Raw genomic sequence first — 22,247 nt, forward strand, 5'->3', positions numbered from 1 at the left:
ACAGCTAGATTAAATGAGATAAATGCATACTTAGAACTAGCAGAGCCTGGCTGTGTATGTGCACTTTCTTCTACTCCCTTCCAAAACTGAGACTTTTATCCAAAGGGAAATTCAGCCCTAATGATCTGGCCAAGATCTGCAGTTTGAGAGTTACTCTACTTCTTGATAAGTTTCCTCTGTGTATCTAATGTTCCTAATCTGCTGAGTTCTGTAACCTGTGTACCCACTCCAAAGGTTCTTTTTTCACTCTCTAAGTGGCATTTTTTAATGAACAGAGTTCTTATTTAGTGTAGTCTGATTTATCAATGTTTTCTACTATGGTTATTGCCTTTTGTGTCCTGTTCTTGCTCTAAGATCTCCTTGGCTTTTGTTCATGGTTTTTCTTCTGCTTGCAGCAGTGTTCTTCTGCCTTCTTTATCTTCCACAAGTCCTGCAAGACTCAGCCCAGTGTTACTTCTTGTCTCCTCCAGAAGTCCTCCCCTACCTCCGTCCTGTCCATCTGATTAGGTGTCTTTTCTCCTTGCTCTCAGAACTCTGTGTGCATACATCTATCACAGCTCTTGTTACAATGTGCCAGAATCTTTTCTTTACTTGTCTCTCTCAGGCAGGATGGGGAGCTGCTCAAGGGCAAGGACCAGAGTATAGCACAGTAGCATGGGGGCCTGGCTGGGAAGATGCCCTCAGAGGCTTCAAGTACGTAAACAAATAGAAGTCTTAGGTGCCACACCTGTCTCTCTCTACTTCTCTGACAGTATTCCCCCAACCTTTCTTAACCTGTGCCCTCTTTTGATGAGCGTGAGGATCCTCCAGGCAGATGGTAAAATGCTACCCCCAGAGACCGTACTCCAGATTGAGAGTTAACTACATTACAGTGCTTCAGAGAGGGCTGATCAGTAGTGTCCCAAACAGTAGACACGAGGAAAGGAAGGTCCTCTGATTCATTAAGCCCCAGAGAAAGGATCTTTGCATTTTATAATAGGAAAATCATTGCAATCTTTGCAGAGAGCAACTTCAGTTGTTCTGGGGCTGCAGCCACCCCTGCCCCGAATCTTTTGGGTGTTCATAGGATGTGGCCCACTTTTCAGTTTTCTGAGTGGGTGTGCTTGCTGAGGGTAGGTCAGACTCTGAACTGGGAAGGCTGGTGGGCTTGGAAGATGGGCCTGGACAGTGAAGCCCCCAGCCTGCTCACTCTGTCCGGGTAGAGCCACTCTGAAATGGTGGCAAATGTTTCTTCATTAAAAAAATTTTTCTTTTTTTTTTTTAAAAAAAGATTTATTTATTATTTATTTAATTTATTTTTGGCTGCGGCACACGGGGTCCTCGTTGAGGCATGCAGGCTCTTTTGTTGTGGTGTGCAGGCTTCTCTCTAGTTGTGGTGTGTGGGTTTTCTCTCTCTAGTTGTGGCACGCAGGTTCCAGAGTGCGTGGGCTCTGTAGTTTTGCGGCACGTGGTCTCTCTAGTTGAGGAGCGCAAGCTCAGTAATTGTGGCGCATGGGCTTAGCTGCCCTGCGGCATGTGGGATCTTAGTTCCCTGACCAGGGATCGAACCTGCGTACCCTGCATTGGAAGGCGGATTCTTAACCACTGAGCCACCAGGGAAGTCCCTAGTAGTAATTTCTTAACACTAAATTTTAGTGTGATCCAGGGAAGGCCTCACTAAGATGATGATGTCTGACCAAAGACCTGGGAGATGAGGGAGCAGGCTCTCTTGGGGGAGTATGTTCTAGTTACAGGGGACAGCAGGTGTGGAGGCCCGGAGTTGGAATGTGCCTGGTGTATTTGAAGAAATAATAAGGAGATAGTGTGGCTGGTGGGGAAAACGTAAAGGGAAAGAGTAGTTGAAATGAGGTCAGAGATCTCATAGAGACCTAGATGATGAAGACCTTGTAGGTCATTGTGAAGATTTTGGCTCTTACTTTTAGTGATTGGGATCCATGTTAGGGTTTTGAGCAGAAGTAGTGACAAGATCTGCCCTGTTGCTGGTGGTGGGTAAATGTGATGGTGGTAGTTTATTGAGGGTCTGTTCTGATTGTTTCTATTTTCTCAGTGAAATAGGAAACAGAGTAAGAGCTAAGAGAGTGAGGACAAGAGAAGAGGTCCTGAGGCTGAGAGTTGGGGGAAAGCCAGAGACTTCAAGTATGTTCCCTCTTGGTTCTGAGTATCCTCTGTTTTTTATACATGGCTTCTCATTGGTCTTCAAGTTCTCATTATAGAGGTAGAGTATTCTTCCTATACTACAGGTAGGAAAACGGAGGCATTGAGGCTTGCCCAGTCCCTTTAGCCCTTACTATTTCCTAGTCCTCTTCTGAGAAAGTTGGCTTGTGGGTGGTGTGTTTTTCTGGAGCAGGGCAGGCATCTTGCCATCAGTCAGGTTGAGTTCAGCTAGGCTGGAGAGCATGGGAAGGGTGAGAATGAGGTCAAGACGTAGGATTGGGAAAGGCTTCAGAAAGAAGTCAACATTTGAACTGGATATTTAAGAAAGAATGGTGGTGGAGGACTTGATGATGGAAGGAATTGGTTGAATAAAAGCTTGGAGGCATGAACACTCTTGGCATGTGTAGGAAATGGCAGTTAGTCTGCTGTGACTGGCAGAGGGAAGGCACTGGTGTGAGATAGGTCTGTGGCCTTGGAATCATCATCATGTGTACAGGACCCACCAGGTTCTTCTTGCCAAGGGTGAAAGAGGGCAGGGCTCTTTGTGGGGCAGGCCTCCGTTCTATGAACAGAGCGGGCTCCATCGTCCTGGCAGAGCTGGGTTAAGCCGCTCGCTGAGAGACTGAGTTTCCAGACTGGCAGAAACAGCCATGTCTAGGTTTTTAAAACTGTCTTGGAAGCAACCAGGATTCCTTTGGCCTGGAATTGCCTAACAAGCCCTCACCCCATTTTAGGCTTTCAGGAAACATTTAAACCCAACTTCAAACCTCCACAGAATCTGTACTGAACTGGAGAAGGACCATCTGGCAGGAAAAGGGATTGAAAATGGTTGAGGTTGAAAACCCAAACTTAAAGACCTCTTTGGGGAGGAGAGTTGGGAAAGAGGATGTGGGAGTGATAAGTGGACAGTCAGGAGATGGAAAGAGAGCTTAATTTTTTTCTGGTTGTTATTCAACAACAACAACAAAAATCATCTTTTTTGTGACTGGTTGAGACAGATTTCAGCCTCACAGGGACCTGTAAAAACCCCCAGCAATTCTTCTGATCTCCCAGCAAAACAAATCTTGGTTCCTCTCCACTTGACCAGGCTCATAATCCCCTCAACATTTTTGCTCAAAGGGCTTTCTGGACCTAGAGCCCCAGAGCTTGGGGCTGGAATGGAAAAGATCCAAGGTACCAGGTATGTAGAAGTGCCGACGGAGAAAAGGGGTCTGGAACTTTGGAGGGAATTAGGGGACAGACTTGAGAAAAACCTTCCTGGCTCCCTTTCTACAGCTTTTGATACCCACCCACCCAACCTCTGAGCCCACTTTCTCCCCTTTCCCTTGTGTAACCCCTTGACTTTAGGCACAACAGAACCAAAGACAAGGTTGTGGGCAGATAACCAGTGAGAAATGAGTCAGGAAAGGAAGCGGGGAAAAGAGGGGTGGGGGAGGAGAAAGCCAGCGTGGAGGTGAAGGCAGGTTTCCCAGGAGCAGCCTTTCTTCATGGGTGTGTTGGATGAGAACTGTTACCGCAGGAGGACCCTGGAAGATAATAGGGGCACTTGTGAGGAGACTGAAACTCCTGAGGTAGACAGGATTGGCTGAGGGCTGGGAGGAAAAGGCCTGCTGGTGACAATCCAACTGGGTGGCACCTACAGCTGGAAACCTCCCTTTCATTGGATTTATTGCAGCCATGACTTCGGGGAGCGGAAGAGTGCACCTTAAAGGATATGGCCAGTGCTAGAATTTCTAGGGCCCTTTGTCTTCCTGGCCTTTGACTCCTTGGGGGCCCTCTTTTGCCATCAGTTGGCAAATCAGTTAACGTTTATTTGCCTGTCTTTTATGTGCAGAAGTCTCTGCCAAGTACTGAGGATTGTTCAAAACATGGCGAAGAACTAGCTAGCACTGCCCTACAGCTTTCTCAGCCGCGTGGGGACAGAGCGGGCCAGGATGTCAGGGGACCTGTGGGATGGCTGAATTTCCTAGGAAGGCTGTGCAGGTGAGCCGCGACAGCAGAGCCTGAGCTGTCAGTCCAGGCAGAGCTATGAAAGGTAGATGAGGCGCCTCCCGCCTTGGCCCAGTCCAAGGACACCTGCAGGAGAGAAAGGGAGAATCAAACGCTCCCGCTTTCGAGAACTCTGGTTTGGGTACTTAAAAGGAACTCTCTCTAATGATGACCCTCCCTGAAACTTGCGGTGCCAGTGCTGGTTGCCGAGACTCTTGGAGGAAGAAATGAGAGACGTAGGCCCTCCTCTGGGAGAGCTGCCAGTCTGATCCTTTTCTGCTCGGCCTGCCGCAGGGCCTAGATGACCAAGGGCAGCAGGAGGGAGTCAGTGAGGGGGTGAGGACAGTCTGGTAGGTGTTCCCTGGGCAGGGTGAGTAGCAGGTTGACTCCAGGGCAGTCAGACCACAGCTGTACGGAGCCGGACTGGGCTGAAGCCAGGTTCTCGGGGCACACAGAGTTCCGTTCCCTTTCTCACCTTCTCCTTCCCTCTGGGCTGCTTCCTAAGCTATTACTTCCGCACCAGAGATTGCTTAAGAGATCAGTGGAATGTCGACGTGGGCAGAAATTCTCTCATGTGCTTTAGAGGTTTCCTTTGCCGGCGGCGGGCGGGGGGTGGCTCCTGACTTCTTACCTAGACCAGACAAGTAGGGTGCTGGGCAGTGTTTGTGTTTCCTCTCAGTGGCGACCTTATTAACCCCAGCAGAACGGGAGGCTTCCCTCCAAACACTTGCATCTGTTCTTCAGCGCTCTCAGGGCTCAAATGTCTCCTCCTCAGGGGCGAGGCATACTGTCATGTCCGAAATTAGGCCTGCGGAAAAGTACCACACAGACATTTAGAAATGTCACTTAACGAGGGGAAACAGTTTTTTGCTCTAGGAAAGTAAGGTCCATTCTTAGAGGCTGGGCACCCCTCAGAAGGAGCTCCCTTCAGAGACTGACCTCTAAGGGATCCCTTCTCAGACCCGGGCAGAGCATCTGTGGATTGGGTGATGAGACTGGATGGTAGGGAGAGGGAGCACTGAGGGAGCTGGAGAGACAACTGCAAGATGCAGGCTGGCCTGAGTGACAGCAGGGAGCCTTCCAGAGGGTCTTTCCTCCAGTGGCAGCGAGGGCAGTAGATGGAGGGTTTCAAGCGGCCGGCATAGGCTCCTCCCTGCACTGCTCAAGCCCAGCCCTCCAGGAGGCTTTGTGTGGCTGCTCCCAGGGCAGTGCCCCCTACCCCTTCCTTGCCGGGACGGGACGTGGGACACAGCACTCACCTGCTGACTGGGAGAGTCAGGCCACAGAGCTGAGCAAAGCTAGCCACCTGTAGGCGTTGGGTGGGGAGGGACAGTGGTAATTCGGAGAGAGCTTGCTACATCTAACTGGACTGCCAACTGCTGCCATATAGAAATGCAGACGGTGATGGCAGGTTTTCTAATTTTTCAAGAGAAGCCAGAATCTGAATTTTTATTTGCATTTCATTTATACTCACCCAATGTTTAAAACGTTTGATAACCAATTCAACTTTTTTTAAAAAAATGAAGGGAAAACCAAATGGAACATAGTTTTGCTCTTGCAAACCACCAGTTAATATCTTCGGGTATAAACTCTTTTTTCCCAGGAGTTTGGAAGTGAGGGGAAAGTGAGGAAAGCGGTTGTTAGCTACCAGGGGTGGGTGGCAGGAAGAGCTGTTTGAGATACAAGAACTCAGAGTACAACAAAGACTGAGGGAACTGTTTAGAGCAGACATTGATAATGCTTTCACTGGATCCTGTGACATGCCTTCTCCTTTGTTGAGGGTCGGTGGGTCTGTGCAGGTGGAAGAAGCTGGGGGGGTGGGAGGAGGAAGAGGATCGAGTGTCCATCTTGTATTTGCTCACAGCTGGGCAGACTCTTGGGAGGATGGTCAGTAGTGACCCTTCATACCTTTACAAGTCCTCAGCACATTGTGGTACTCAAGTTTTCACACTTACAGGCGTGTAACACTAGCCTGAAGTGCTTCCTGAACATACAAATTCCTAGGCTCCGTTCAAGAGGGGGAGGTGGGACCTGGGATTCTGCATTTTTAACAAGCAGCCCCATCAATGTTAAGAAAAGTAAGTGGACAGTGGAGTCAGAGCTGAGTCCACTGTCCTGCCCTATTCCTTCACTAGGTGAGTGATCTTGGGCCAATCATTTAATCTCTCTCAATCTCAATTTCCTGATTGGAAAATTGGGCCTGTATTATCACTACGTCATGGGATGGTGAGAGCTGAAATGCAAGATGATTGGAGGCCATGCAGAGTGCTGACTCAGAGCCGCAAGGGCGCTGGTGCAGGCCACCTGGGCTCAAATTCCTGCCTTGCCACTTTCTAGCTGTGTGACTTGGGACAAGCGATTTAACTGCTCTGTACCTTGGTTTCCTTGGTAACGTGTAAATAATAATAGTACCCACTTCGTAGGGTTGTCACAAGGATTAAATGATTTAATCCTTTAAAATGCTTATAACTTTAGCTATTATAATTTTATAAAGAATCTAGCAGCACCTTTGATAATAAATGTGCCTTTGCTTTTTTTCTTAAGTCCTCTTTACCATGGGTAACAAACAGGTGAAGGCTTACTTTCAAATGTCACCTCTCTATAAGGCCTTCATAGAGTCCACTTTTTCCTTCACTTTTCTCCCTTTACAGTTAGCTTTTCCAGGGCAGGGACTGTATCTGTCCATTTTCATATCCTAGTACCTTGCACAGTGCCTAGCATAGAGTAAATGGATTGGATGGCAGTGCCGGGGAGTCTGAAAAATGAATCTAGCTTGGGAATGGAGAGGGTGTCTTCCAAATACGTAGAGAAGCATGATCTGGAAGAAAAATGATTTATTAAGCTTCAGTGTGCCAGAATAATAATCACGTGAGGTAGGTCATGTCATTATTATTGCTCTTATAGCGAGAATGTTGAGTCCTCGAAACTCACGTGTACGATGACCCTTGGCCAGCAGTTGCTAGAGGCAGGGTTGGGCTGACTCCAGGCTGGGTGTCCTTCTCACTGCACCTTGAGAACCTGGGACTGTGGTCTCTGTCTCGATGCAGAGTTTGTAGAGAAGTTCTAGTGGTACCTTATTCTGTTCCTTTCTCTGGGTTGTAACTCTTCAGATAGTTGCCTGTAATTTGTCAGAGCTGGGGTTTTGAGCAATTCGTGATCGGTGGTAGATGCTAAATGAACAATTTCATTTTCCAAACATGTAGTTTTTGCCGTTGATGGGCCTGGGAGCTAGCAAAACACCTCTCATCCTCTTGGCTTCTCTGCTCTATTCCCGGTGGGTGTTTCTTTTCCTTGGGAGTGTCTCTCTCTTTGCAGCCAGACTAGCCAAGCAATCAGGCTGAAAGCACAGATGGGAGCCTGGGGCGGCGCTTAGGGCCTTGGGAGAAGCAGTGTCTCCCAGGAAGCCTGCCATGCAGAGTGCTCAAGTCTGCGCTTCAGGTGTAAAGGGTTAGCCTGGTCCTTAGTTCCTCAGGCCGCTGGATTATTCCCTGAACCTGGTAGACCTGGCTAGAGAGAGCAGGTGGGAGGGAGCACAGCAAGTAAGCATCTCTGACTTAGTAGGCTCTCCTGGGGTTCTCAGCAGTGCCTGCCCAAGATGCCTCAACTCCTGGGCCACTGCTGAGAATAGCAGCTGTGTTCTTGCAGAAGTGTGACCAAGGGCTAATGCCGTGGGCCTGGTAGTTTTGACCCACTCCTCTCTTGGTTGCATCTTCACAGGATTTTTCTTCTTGGCCTAAGCAAAAATCACAGCTATCTACATTCTTCCTTCTGACTAAGTTGGCTCTGTGTTCTCATATTCAAGTATATGATTGCATTTCAGAGCATTTTAGATCAGAAATTCAGGGAAGGAAAGAATATATTTTTCATCATGTTCTTTTAATATATTTCAGTTTCTGGTCTTTCCACAAATCTTCTCTCCTTTCCCTGAGGGCCTGCCCTGGAGCTGGTAGAGCATGTCCAGTGTTGTTATGATGGGTTCTGATGATTATTGTGACCATTGTTACCATGGGCACAGTTGAAAGCTGATGCTTAGCAAGTTGATTCCTTGTAGCACTGTGCTCCCTAAGGACCCTGAGAACTGGTCTGGGAAAGCTTCCAGAGGCTGCCTCTCCTTTCCCTTCTTTCTGTTTAACACACACAGCCATACGCCAAGCACTTAACTTGGCCCTTGGCTGGTGCAGGTAAAGAATATCTCACCAGAGCCGGCGTGCACAGGTGCTCTGGTGGCAGGATTGACTCCCCTTCTTCCTTCTCCTCATACTAACATTATGCTATATACTTAAGTTTATAAAGATTTTTTCCTCAATAGGTAGGGAAGGCTTTTCTTTGTTTTTGTTTTAAATTTATTTATTGTATTTTTGGCTGCATTGGGTCTTTGCGTGCTGCGAGCGGGAGCTACTCCTCGTTGAGGTGCGCGGGCTTCTCACTGCGGTGGCTTCTCGTTGTGGAGCACAGGCTGTAGGTGCGCGGGCTTCCTTAGTTGCAGCACCCTGGCTCAGTAGCACGGGCTCTAGAGCGCAGACTCAGTAGTTGTGGCACACGGGCTTAGTTGCTCCGCGGCATGTGGGATCTTCCTGGACCAGGGCTCGAACCCGTGTCCCCTGCATTGGCAGGCGGATTCTCAACACTGCGCCACCAGGGAAGCCCGGGAAGGCTTTTCATGAAGGATAAAAATGAGGCTCAGGGTTTGTTTTCTTTCTCTAAAAGCATCGTGGGGGATGTTTCATTGCTATCACCATTGCTAGCACCTACGGGCTTCTTCCTCCCTTCCAGCTCCCGCTTCACTCACCACTACCATCACCAAAACGACAACCTTGAGAGATTGTATACAGGTAAGGAAATTAGAGAGAGTGCATTTCATGTTGAAATTAGGAAAGAATTATAAATGATATCAAGAATTAGGGTCTGGCTTATTTTTTATCATCGAAACCAATCACTTATTTGCACCAAGTTAATAAGTAAGATGGCCTCCAGGATTAAGGTCATTAGTGGCCATAAATAAATATGTTTAACTTCCACATCCAAACATACTTCATTTTGGTCAGTGTGATGAGAATGCCAATCAGAGTGAGAGAACTATTGTTCCTGAACTGTTCAGCGTCTGTGAAGGTGCTGTTGGCCCAGAACAGAGTCCACATTCACATTAGAGATACTGTGAATTACTGTTGTCTCTCACATCTATTCTCCAAGGGACTTAAAATTTTTTTTAAGTTTTTTTTAACATCTAAATTGAGATATAATTCACATACCATAAAATTCACTTGTGTTATGTGTACAATTCATTTTTAAAATATATTCACAGTTATGCAACCATCACCACTGTTTATCTAATTTCAGAACTTTTTTTCACTCCCCCAAAAGAAAACCCATACTCATTGCAGTCACTCCCCATTCTCCTACCCTCAACTCAACCCTAAGCAGCCATTAATTTATTTTCTGTCTCTGCAGATTTGCCTATTCTGTACATTTCATAAAAATGGCATGAGAGTTCATCCATGTTGTGGAATGTCTCCTTTTTATGTCTGAATAATATTCCATTTTATGGATATACGACACTTCGTTAATGCATTCGTCCACTGATGGACATTTGAGTTGTTTCCACTTTCTGGCTATTATGAACATTGGTATGAGTATTTGTGTGGACATGTTTTCATTTCTCTTGGCTGTATACCCAGGGGTGAATCATGCTGAGTTTTATGGTAACTCTATGTATCCCTTTTTGAGGAACTGCCAAAGTATTTTCCAAAGTGGCTGCACAATTTTACATTTCCACCAGCAGTGAATGAAGGTTTTCGTTTCTCCACAGTCTCACTAGCACTTGTTTTTATCTTTTTGACTGGAGTCATCCTGGTGGTGTGAAGTAATACCTCACTGTGGTTTTGATTTGTATTTCCCTAATGACTAGTGATGTTGAACATTGTTTCATGTGCTTCTTAGCCAACTTTATATCTTTGGAGAAATGTCTGTTTAAATTCTTTGTCTACTTTTTTTTTAACATCTTTATTGGAGTATCATTGCTTTACAATGGTGTGTTCTGTTTGTCTACTTTTAAATTAGATTATGTCTTTTTATTATTGAGTTGGAAGAGTTCTTTATGTATTCTAGATACAAGTTGCTTAGCAGATATATATGATTTGCAAATAATTCTCCCATTCTGTGGGAGTCTTTTTACTTTCTTGTGGTATTTTTTACAGCACAAAAGTTTTTTATTTAGTATAATACAGTTTATATCTTTTTTCTTTTGTTGCTTGTGTCATATCTAAGAAACTGTTGCCTAATCCAGTGTTACAAAGCTTTACCTCTATGTTGTATTCCAGGCTTTGCTTTTGTCATTTGAACTCTTAAATTTAGGTCTATAATCCATTTTTACTTTTTTTTGTATAGTATAAGGATAAGGGTCCTGCTTTATTCTTTTGTATATTAATGTCCAGTTGTCTGAAAAGACTATTCTGGGCTTTCCTGGTGGCTCAGTGGTTGAGAGTCCGCCTGCCAATGCAGGGGACACGGGTTCGTGCCCCGGTCTGGGAAGATCCCACATGCCGCGGAGTGGCTGGGCCCGTGAGCCATGGCCGTTGAGCCTGCGTGTCTGAAGCCTGTGCTCCGCAATGGGAGAGGCCACAACAGTGAGAGGCCCACATACCGCAAAAAAAAAAAAAACCAGACTCTTCTTTCCCTCTTGAATTGTCTTAGCATCCTTGTTGAAAATCAATTAACCGTAAATGTATGGGTTTATTTCTCAACTCTCAATTCTATTCTGTTGATTTCTATTTCTGTTCTTACATCTGTGCACACTGTCTTGATTACCATGGCTTTGTAGTATGCTTTGAAATTGGTGAGTGCGAGTCCTCCAACTTTATTCTTCTTTTTCAAGATGGTTTTGACTGCTCTGGGTCCCTTGCACTGCCACAAAATTTTAGGATCAGCTTGTCAATTTCTGCAGTTGATGAGTATTCTGTTCAGTCTGTAGATCAATTCGGGGAATCTTGCCATCTTAACAACTTGGAGTTCTCCGATCATGAACCTGGGATGCCTTTCTATTTATTTATATCTTCTTTAATTTCTTTCCGTGATGTTTTGTAGTTTGTAGTGCATACGTCTTGCACTTCTTTTGTTAAGTTTATTCCTAAGTATTTTATTCTTTTTGCTGCTATTATTAATGGAATTTTTAAAATTTCATTTTCAGATTGTTCATTGCTGGTATGTAGAAAGAAAATTGATTTTTTAAATATTACTTTGTATCCTGCAAACTTGCTTGACTTTATACGTTAGTTTAAGAGTGTTTTAGTGGAATTGTTATGATTTTCTACATGGAGGATAATACCATCTGCAAATAGGAGACAATTTCCAGTCTGGATGTACCCTTAAGTTTTAACATTTTTCTTCCTTTTATTATTTTAGCATAAAATAATGTTACTATATTAGCTAACTGTATATGGTACATGTACAGACATTTTTCACTTTGTAAATACTTAAATACCTTAAAGTATATTAAGTTTATCATATTTTAATGTTAAAAATATGATAACTCATAACTGTGGTTTCTGGCTCAGATGTCACTTTATCAGGATGTTCTTCCCTGAACATCCTATTTTAAAAAACAAATCTTCTTCACTCTCCCTCTACCTTGCTTCATGTTTTCTTCCTACCACTTATCACTATACATATTATACACAAATGTACACTTATGTATCACACACATGACTTGTGCCTGCTTATTGTCTGTTTCCCTCCATAAGGATGTAAGCTTCATGAGAGCAGAGACTTTGTTTCATTCTTTGCTGGATGGCAGTGCCTAGGACATGGGTGCTCACTCAGTAAATATTTGTCAATGATTAATTGTTTAGAACAAGATTAACTATTTTAAGAAAAGTAAGTCAGTTTCAAGTTGATTAAAGAAAAACATTGAATAAATGATTGTTCAGGAGGTAAGCAAATATGGTAAAATTCATAAAGGCTGTATGGCATGCCAGAAGTTTGGGAAACTCTAACTTAAGAAATGAGACGAAGCAGGATGGAAATGGAGTTTTTAAAATCATTTTCTGTGAAGTGATAAGTTATCTGTTAGCTCACAGACTCTTCCCCAACCCAGATCAGGGATCCCTTGAGGCTCTTAATCTGTAACACATGAAATTAAATATATGTGGGAAAGTGGTTCCTGCTAACCACCACAGAAACCCTGTTGGCAGTTTTGGAGGTCATCTGGAAATGTTTGAGGTGCTTTTTGCTGCCCATGGAAACTTGGCTTATAGGTCTTGTCTTCTTTGCAGGGCTCTGTGTTTGCAGAGAGCAGAAATGACCATGACTGCCAACAAGAATTCCAGTATCACCCACGGAGCTGGAGGCACTAAGGCCCCTCGAGGGACCCTGAGCAGGTGAGTCGGGGAGCACTGCTAAGGGAATGGGGCTCACTGGAAGGTAACATCAAAGGACACCTAGTGACCTGTGTCCTGGATAGGATTCCTGCCAAATGTCAATGATTATCATCATGATTCTGACAGTCATAGAGGTGCACAATCTGGGCCAAACTTTAACTGCTTACCAAATAGTGAGATCTCAGGGCATTTTCTTATGCCCTCTAACATTTTGGTTACTCATCTGTAAAATAATAATAGTACTTATCTCACAGAGTTTCTGTGAGGATTAAATGAGATAATATATGTCAGTGCTTAGCATAGTGCCTGGCAAAAAGCCACTCAGTAAATGTTAGCTTCCTCCCGGGGGTGGGGTAGAAGCTTCCAGAGCTGGCAGATAGCTAGCTGTACAACCCTCACCAGGGCTTCTCAGGTCTTGGCCAAGGCTGGATGCTGATGTCCTAGAAGAACCTCTTTTATTAAAGCCACATACCCTTCATAGCCCCTTCTGCTGAATCTCAGTTGGGCAGATTTGGCCTTTGGAACCTCAGCCGCTAGAATGGATAGTGATGAGAAGGATGCTCATCTTACCCTGGGATCGGGCTAGTTCCTTCCTGGAGGTCTGGGCTGTGCGTTACCAGGCTGAGTCCAGTGGAGTGTGGCACACAGTCACGTCTGGCCAGAGGTAGTGGTAGATGTTTGGTTCACTCAGAGCTAATATCCAGGTATGGTTGATAGAATGGGGCATAGGATGTGGCCCCTGGGGAGTGACTGGCGTGAATGAGGCAAGAGGAATTCTGTACACCATATATGCAGTTTGGTCCCAGTGGAAATGGTCTGGATTGACTGTGCCAACCGAACAGAAATTGGTAGATTATGACTTGTTAGAGCTTGGGGCTTAGACAAACAAATTGAATATCTACTCTGTGGCAGCAAGACCAGTGAGAACACCCCCTGCGCACGCACCCCGTCTAACCTGGACTAGAGTTGCTTGCGTGCTTGCTTCCCTGAACTGGGTGAGGCTGAGGATGGCAGGCACCAACAAACTCTTGGGTAAAGCAGATAGAAAAACTGACCTATCCCAGGGTGTGTCGGTGGCCAAGGCAGAAACAGGTCTAGATCTCAGAGTCTTTGTCTCCCATTATCTACTTTTCAGGAACCACTTTGCTGGGCTCCCCCCTCCCCCCCGAGTCTGGTGGCATTTCTTACTCTGCAGTCTGCCTCTGAGTTGGCAGATAGAGACTGGGAATTAAGGTTCCCAACTTTTTTATATGAGACTGTATGGGTGAAATAAGCATTGTGTGTGATTTTACCATTTTATTCTTAAATTAAAAGAAATAGTATATTTAGAACCTGAATTAGAAATTACTGTACCCAGCAGCCCTCAGCTCCTTCAAGTATTCTTTTTTTCTTCTAATTTCCGCTTTGTGGGGACCGGGATGGGAGATGCAGTGTTTACATAAAGTGACAAAGCAGAATCAGAACTGCTGACAGGCACCCTAGTTTCTATTTGGAGTATATACCTACATGTTTTAAACATTTTTAGAAATTGCTCTTCCTTTAGCTTCCCAGCCTGCCTGCCATCATAACATGACGGATGGTATTTGTAAATATCTGAGCCTCTGATGTGCCTAAAAAAAGGCATTTTTCCCTGCCAAGTCTTCACTTCCCTTCCTTCCTGCCACCTTTCCGCTTCCCTCCCTCCTCTCCTGGGCTTTTGGCATGGAGTCACAGGCCTCTGTGGCTAGCTACAGTCTTCTCTCAGAGGCTACTGCTGGACGGTAGTTGTTATTATTTCAAAATTGTCATCTGGTGGTTTCTCTGGCTGCTTTCACCCCCAGCCAAATCTGGGACTGTTCTTAGGAAGTTGTCAGTGAACTCTGAGGGCTCTCCTCCGAGGTGCTGGGCTCTTTGGTGGACAGAGAAACTACCAGATGACAATTTTGAAAAACAAAAAGAGGAAAAGGGGGGGGATGATCCATTCTCTTTTTTCAAGGCTTTTACAGTTTGGATTAATGACCTTGGCACCCAGATTTCTTAGTCTGACCTTTCGATAGACATTTGCCTGTGACCTGGGGCCCTTTAATCATTGCCAGCCCAGGAGTTCCAGTGAGAAAAGACTCCCAGGTATGACCGGAACTTTGGTTGGGAAGTGCAGGGGTGCTAGGACCTTGGAAAGCTGGGCCTTTGAACCCTGGCTGCTTTGGGGACCTCCACATCATCCACATGGAGGCAGAGGAAGCTGATGATACTGAGAGGCATTTGTATCTAGCTTTGGGGGAAGGGGTACTTTGGGGCATGGAAAACTGGTGGGGACGGGCAAATGGGACCCTGTGGAACTGCCAAGATATGTATTTGCAAGGCCATATCCTTAATTTGAATAAGACTTCACCTGGTGCCACCACTAAGCTAGTTTGGGGTAAAGATCCTAGATTCCATTCCATTATTAGGTTCTTAGGAGTGTTTTGCTAGTTTATTCTCTTCCTTTTCCTTTATAGCCCATTCTTGATTTGGCAGGATATGCAGGAGGAGGAAACGTGAACCTCTCGTTTTACCACCAAAGTTTTGTTCTTTGCTATATTTTGGTCTCCTGGAGCAGGCTTCCCTTTCTCTCTGTTAGTGAGGACAAAGGGTCACGTTGCTTCACCCTTAGCTGCTTCACCTCCCCGCAGGCTGTTCCCACTCCAGCTCGTTAGATTTGGCTGCATCCATTTCTGGGGGTGGGAGGTGAGATTCTCAAAGCTCCTCTGAATTCCAGAGGTCAGGCTTTATGATGTTGGTGTTGATGACCTGGGTGGGACCAGAAGCAGCTTAGTGACTTGCTTGCTAAGAAATGGTCATGCTGGGCTTCCTTGGTGGCACAGTGGTTAAGAATCCACCTGCCAACGCAGGGGACACGGGTTCGATTCCTGATCTGGGAAGATCCCACATGCCGCAAAGCAACTGAGCCCGTGCGCCACAATTCCTGAGCCTGTGCTCTAGAGCCGGCGAGCCACAACTACGGAAGCCCGCATGCCACAACTACTGAAGCCCGTGCACCTAGAGCCCGTGCTCCGCTACAAGAGAAGCCACCGCAATGAGAAGCCCGCACACTTCAACCAAGAGTAGCCCCCGCTCACCGCAACTAGAGAAAGCCTGCATGCAGCAACGAAAAACCCAACGCAGCCAAAAAAAAAAGAAATGGTCATGCTAATGGTTGCTAAGAAAGTGTTATGTTGAGAGCTAGTTCGGCCATCTAGATGGGGTAAACTTTGCCACTTGTTGCTCTCAGGAGATTTCACTTGTACTGTGAGACTTGGCAGGCAGCAGGGGCTGTTCTCAGAAGACTTGTCATGTCTGCTTATTTCCTCAACAGCTTCTTCACTGTGAAACTCCAGCATCTGGATCATTGTGACTTGCAAATATAGGCTGTCTGTATTGTGTTTTGGAAACCTTACCTCTGGATGTATGTGTGGGAAACTTGGGTGCCTGTAAAAGTGTAGACTTCTTGGGGTCAAGGACTTTGACTGCTTTCTGTTTCCTCTGAGCCTGGAACTGTGCCTGGTACCTAGAAGACTAACTGTTGGTTGACCAGTTGTTTAGATGGCTGGGAGATCAGCCTCTTAGAGCATAGGCTACTTGTACTATTTGACTCTTTATAGTATCTTCCATGATAGGTCTTGTTAACTTTGGATTCCCTTTCCATTCAGTCCATAGACTCTGAGAAAGGCAGAGCTGAAGAGGAACCTTGGAGCTCATTTGGTCTCACCCACTTGTTTGACAGTTTGGCTAACAGACACAGAGAAGAGGAGGTACTCCCCAAGGATACAAAGCTAATGGGGGGAAGAACGCAAGCCTAGCTCTCCTGTTCCTTCTGTTATTTTATTGTACCTCTACATTCACCTCCCTATAAACATGACTGGGATTTCCCTGCTCAAAAACTACTGTCATCTATGATACAGTCAAACTTGGCTTGCTTTGTAAGGCTTCCATAAAAAACCCTGGTTTTTCTTTCTGTCTTAATCTTGCACTGCTCTCTAATGCAAACCTTACATTTCTGCCAGTCTGGATGCAGATGTTACTTCCCTCCCAGTCCTTTTCTTGACCACTCAGCTAGGAAGGATTCCCCTCCCCTCTCTGTATTCACTCTTAGAGCCCTTGGTTTAGAGCCTCCACATGGCACTTGTAGTACCTCAGAAGGTGGATAAGTGGATTTTTCCCTGTGAGATTGCTATGGGACACTGGTTGTTAAGAGTCTTAGAGGCCTTATTATTTACAGAGGATCTTCAGGGCTCACCCTTAAGGTCCTTAGAAGGCCTTTTGTCTGTCTGTGTGTAAGAGTCTGTGAGGCAGTACTTTAAATCTTCCTTAGGTCTTGGCAAAGGATCTTTCAGTCCCACTCTAGATTTTTTTAAAAAGATTTATTGAGGGATAATTAAAGTACCATAAATGCAATTTAAAGTTTTCAGTTTGAAACTAACACACCATTGTAAAGCAGTTATACTCCAATAAAGATGTTAAAACAAAACAAAACAAAAAACCAAAAGAATAAAGTTTTCAATTTGATGAGTTCATATACACACATACACACACCCACGGAGTGTAACTGTCACCACAATCTGGAAACCGTTTTTTTTGTTTTGTTTTGTTTTGTTTTTTTTCGGTACGCGGGCCTCTCACTGTTGCGACTTCTCCCGTTGCGGAGCACACGCTCCGGACACGCAGGCTCAGCAGCCATGGCTCACGGGCCCAGCCGCTCCGCGGCATGTGGGATCTTCCCGGACCGGGGCACAAACCCGTGCCCCCTGCATCGGTAGGCGGACTCTCAACCACTGCGCCACCAGGGAAGCCCTGGAAACCATTTTTTAATTTGAGAATTTTTTCTTGTCTAGAGAGACAGAGACTGAAACAAGTTATATTTTCTAACTCAGAAAGCCCTTTCTCGTTTATGTTTCCTTTAAATTTTGTTTGAAAACGGTTCCCTGTTTGGCTCATCTCTTTTTCCTTTCACTAGAGACAGCGAGGAGTCAGAGGGCACCTTTGGCACTCTGCCTGGAAATGTCTTTGGCTAGTTCATCTAATATATTAGATATACTTCCTATTTTCCATGTTACCACAGGTGACAGAGTTGCCAAACTTTTCAACATTATGAGGGTCCCCTTTCCTCTAGCTTCTAACGTTTTCCTTATTTTTGCCTTAAGCACCCCCAACAACCATCACCCAGTCCCACGGTCAATGTTTTAGGACTTTGTGTCAATAGCATTCCACTTCTAGGTACCCAAATCTGTGTCAGGTATCTACCATTATAAAACTATCCCAAATTTTATAGTGTGAAACAACCATTTGATTCTGCTCACAGACTCTGTAGTTTAGGATTTCAGACAGAGACCACAGGGATGGCTGCTCCCTGCTCATGATGTCTGGGACCTCAGCTGGAAAGACTTCAAGGCTTAGGGTGACTCAGTGGCTAGGGGCTTGTGTTTCCTGGAGGCGTCTTACCTCACCTGTCTGGGGGTTGATGCTGGCTGTTGCTGGGACCCCAGCTGAGACTGTCCGTCAGAACACCTACCCTCTCCACATGCCCTGGGCTCTCTCACAGCCTGAGAGACAGGAAGTAGAAGCTGTTGGTTTCCTGAGGCCTGGGCCTGAAAAGTAGCACAGATTCAGTTCTACCATATTCTATTGGTCAAGCAATCACAGAGCCCAGATTCAAGAGAAGTGGTCATGTTGGCAGCAGGCATGTCAAAGAATTTGGGGACCATGTTTTGAAACCATCACAAATGTCTTTAGCATGGTTTCCTGCAGCTACCTTTCTCTCCCTCTTGGCTTTGCGTAACGCCTGGTTCTGCTTTATACAGCAGTTCCATTTTTGCTGGACCTAGGGCATTGGGGACGTTCCCATAAGGCGTCATTTTTTTACCTGTCTCAGAGAAGGCATCTGTCTTATAAATGCTCTCTTTATGTTCATTGCCATTACTTCCTAGAGGACTTGGGGTTCCTTCCCAGAGAAGAGCTCACCAATTCTCCTTGTGCTTCCCTAGAAATCAGCTAGATGACAGGCAGGTAGATGTGCTTTCTGGAGGTGACAAGGTGACTCAGTTTCTGCTCTGACCCTAGCTACTGTTCTACTTACCCTGACAAGCTGTGATTGACTTTGAGTCTCTGTAGGTAGTGGTCCAGATGTAGCCCCACTTGGAGGATGAGGCTGTCCTGGACCCTACTGAGGGCTTCCAGCCATTTGGGAGCAAGACGGTCAAGTTGTGAGTGTCACTCTCTTTTTGACTTTTTGACTTTTGTCCCAGAGTGGGGTGTCCGTTACTGAACTGAGCCCCTGCTCTGGCCTGGGGAACAAACTTCTGGACTTGCTGATAGGACTCAGGCAGACTTCCTCCCTTTTCTCCTTCTGGATGCCTCAGAATATGGCCTTGGGGGAGTGCAGTGAGCATGCCATCTCCAGACTTGGGGCGGTCACATAGTGATGGGAGGATGCTGCTGCCCACTGAGCCACCAGGACCTGCTTTAGTTGAGCAGCCCTGGGATGGTGGTTGGCCAACTCCCAGGCAGTTTCATTTGGAAGCAGGTTAGACACCGACTCAGTAGGGACTAGGCATGTTGGAAGCTGGGCCCTGTGTAACCTTAATCTGTGGACAGGCTCGCTTCATGGAGCCCACAGCCCATCTTGGTGCCTCTGGGGCTGTTTCCTGGACTCCCAGGAGCCTTCTCCAACTGGCCCCAATTTGGTTTGCTTCCTGATACTGACACTTCAGGAGCTCTGTGGCCAGAGCATGCTGAGCTCAGAACTGTCTTGTCATCAAGGACTAAAGACAGCCTTCCCTCCCAAAAGGTCCCTAGGTGACCTTGACAATATATGGGGTGTCCCTTGGCATGCATGCTTCCTGCTGTGTTACTGGAGGATGCCCAGGTCACTAACCCAAGGGTTAGGTTGTATTCTTGTGAAACAGTACTGGAGGGAAGGGCACGTATTTTGCACTTTAACTCTCACTTTCTGTCTGTACATGCGCACGGGCATGAGCACACACACGTTGCCCTCTCTTTAAGTTTGTTTCTCATTCTACCTTAGTTCATGGCCTTTCTGTCCTACTCACTTGTCTTATACGTTTGTCTGTGTGTGTGCATGTGCATGTGTGTGTGTGTGTGTGTGTGTTCATGTGTGTGTGTGTGTGTGCTTATGCTCCTCTGTTAAATTTCCTTTGCATTCTCCCCCGCCCCCTTTCTCTCTTTCTCCTTCTATCTGTTTATCTTACTCCCTCTCTTGTAAATGTTGGATTTGGCCAGTCATGTGCTGCAGCGTTGGCATCCACGCCTTTGCTGAGGAGCAGAGCTGGCTGCCTGCTGACAAGGTGGTGGCACAAGGGCCCAGTTTCACAGTGTCTGCCTCCCCAGGGGCAAGCTCTGAGATTTTAGAATAAAGAGCAGTAAAGAGGTGATAAGAGCAGCATATTAAGTGTCTTAGCTGCTGTGTATTTACTTTTCTTTTATATTTCTCCTGTCTTCACGGAACTTTTAACGGTGTTCAAACATTTTTAAAATTTACATCATTTTAGTCACACAGCTAGTATGTGAGGATACTCAGAGCAAGTGTTTTCCTCCTGTTTTGTAGATAAAGAACCTGAGGGAACTTCCCTGGCGGTCCAGTCGTTAAGACTCCATGTTTCCAAGGCAGGGGGCACGGGTTTGATCCCTGGTCGGGGAACTAAGATCCCACAAGCCACGTGGTGTGGTAAAAAATAAATGCATACATACATACATATGTACATACATACGTACATACATGTATTTAACCATTCTTTAAAAAAAAAAAAAAAAAAGAACCTGAGGCTCAGAGAATTAATTCAGGTGACTTTGCTTATGAACCCATCCAGGAAGTGATGGAACCAGGACCAGAGCAGAACCCAGGTCTCTAGACTCTTGGTCTAGGGTACGATTTTTGCCTTATGGGAGAGGGCTTTAGGGACTGACAGCCATGCTGGGCTGCACTAAGTGCTTTATGTACCTTTCTGTGTTGTTCTTCAGGTCATATGGCACAAAGAGAGAGGCAGTGAAGTCTGTAAACAGTACCCTGAGGAGTAATAAGGAGACCTAGGTTTTAATCATTTATTTTTGTATTCATTCATTTAGTCACTCAGCACAAATGCATTAATTCCTACTAAATTCTAGATGCAGTACAAAGAGCAGGTTATATCAAGATTAATAAGACCCTGTCACCACCTTCAAGTACTTCACTCATAGTCTAGTAAGGGAGGCAGGTGAGGAAAAATATAGTCCAGTAAAGTACCGTAGTAGACATTTTTCCAGGCACAGTGGAGGCATCAAAAATCAGACATCTCCACCTGGGTGAGGGGGTAGGGTGAAGAGAGATCCCATAGAGGAGTTACAGAGACATGTAAGTGGACACAAGGCAGCACTGCAGGCAAAGGGAATATTGAATGCATGAAGGCCTAAAGTTGTGAAAAGCAAGGAGTTTGATGTGACTAAGAGTGGGATGCAGACTTGTTTGGAGGAAAAGACAGTATGAAATGATAAAGGAAAAATAGGGACCACATCATGGGGGCCTTGTGATCCATTCCAATGAATTTGCATTTCATTCTGTATATGGTGGGGAGTTTGAAGCATGATGAGTTTTGTATTTTTGAAAGATGTCAGGAGACGAGAGGATGGACTTGGAACTGGGTTAAGACGGAAGACAGAGAGAGAAGTTGAGAGCTTGTGTGAATGGTCCCGGTAGATAAGATCTGAATCAAGGCAGCAGCAGTAGCAGTGGGAATGGCACAGGAGGGACAGATCTGAGAGATATGAAGGACGTAGAATTGATAGGACTTAGGCATTGAGTAGATCATTGAGGTTGGGGAGGAAGCTGGATCCAGATGCTTGAAGGACAGGAAGAAAGAACATCTCTGGATCTTTTCTTCCCTCTGTGGAATGAATTGGAAATATATGCAGGAGTCAAAGCCATGGTGAAGGAAGCATAAAGCAACATAGGAATGAGATCGTGTGAGAAAACGCTCAGCCTGGGTACATGGGAATGAGAGCAAATGGGGTTCTTCAGTCTAAGGCGCCCCTTGTAGATGGGCATTGGGTCCCCAGCCCTTCACTGCCTGCTCACTTTGCTCACTGCCTGCACTTATACTCTTGTCCTGCATTAACGGCTTTTTCCCTCTCTACTGGATTATTCCAGTCATCATTTAAGCATGCTCTAATAACTCAGCTCAAACCCACCAACAAAACGCTCTGTACCCCACGTTCCCCTCGAACTGCCACCTCGTTGCCTTGTTCCTCCTTTAGGGAAACCCTTTGAAAGAGCTGTCTGAGCTCTTTATCTCCACTTTCTCTCTTCCATTTCTTGAATTCCTTCCAGTCAGCCTTCCCTCCCTACCTTGCCAGCAGAACCTCTCTTCTCAAGGTCACAGTGACTACCTAAATCTAGGGATCACTCTGCAGTCTTCCCCTTGCTCAGTTGTTAGCAGATCTGGCTCAGCTGATCACTCCCTATTTCTCAAAGGTCTCAGGATATCCCTCCTCGTGGTTTCCTTCCTTCCTCACTACGTGCTCTTCCAGTCAGTTTCCTTTGCTAGTTGTTCCTCCTCTACATAAGCCGGAAATGCTGGAGTGCCCCAGGGTTCAACCCTTGGACTTCTCTAGATAGGCTGACTCCCTTGATGGTTCATCTAGCCATATAGTTTTACATAGTATCTATATACTACTGATGAATCCGAAATGGAAAGCTGTAACCTTGACTCCTTTCTACCAGGTGCT

The 22,247-nt window shown here is 45.7% G+C and overlaps 1 protein-coding gene across 7 annotated transcripts in view; it reads left to right on the forward strand.

The window, feature by feature from the left end:
• The window catches only part of DENND2B (DENN domain containing 2B), a 174,547-nt gene that overhangs the window by 110,504 nt on the left and 41,796 nt on the right, over positions 1–22,247 (forward strand). For 6 of the 7 annotated variants that reach the window (XM_060303535.2, XM_060303536.2, XM_060303537.2 and 3 more), the window contains one exon: positions 12,411–12,515. In XM_060303535.2, coding sequence (XP_060159518.1) covers positions 12,436–12,515 — 80 coding nt within the window. In that variant the 5' untranslated portion in view covers positions 12,411–12,435. Of the gene's footprint in view, positions 1–8,916; positions 8,976–12,410; positions 12,516–22,247 lie in introns of all 7 variants that reach the window. The other variant, XM_060303539.2, reaches the window with a different exon arrangement.

Source organism: Globicephala melas, chromosome 8, assembly GCF_963455315.2.
Source record: "Globicephala melas chromosome 8, mGloMel1.2, whole genome shotgun sequence".
Classification (NCBI taxonomy): Eukaryota; Metazoa; Chordata; class Mammalia; order Artiodactyla; family Delphinidae; genus Globicephala; species Globicephala melas.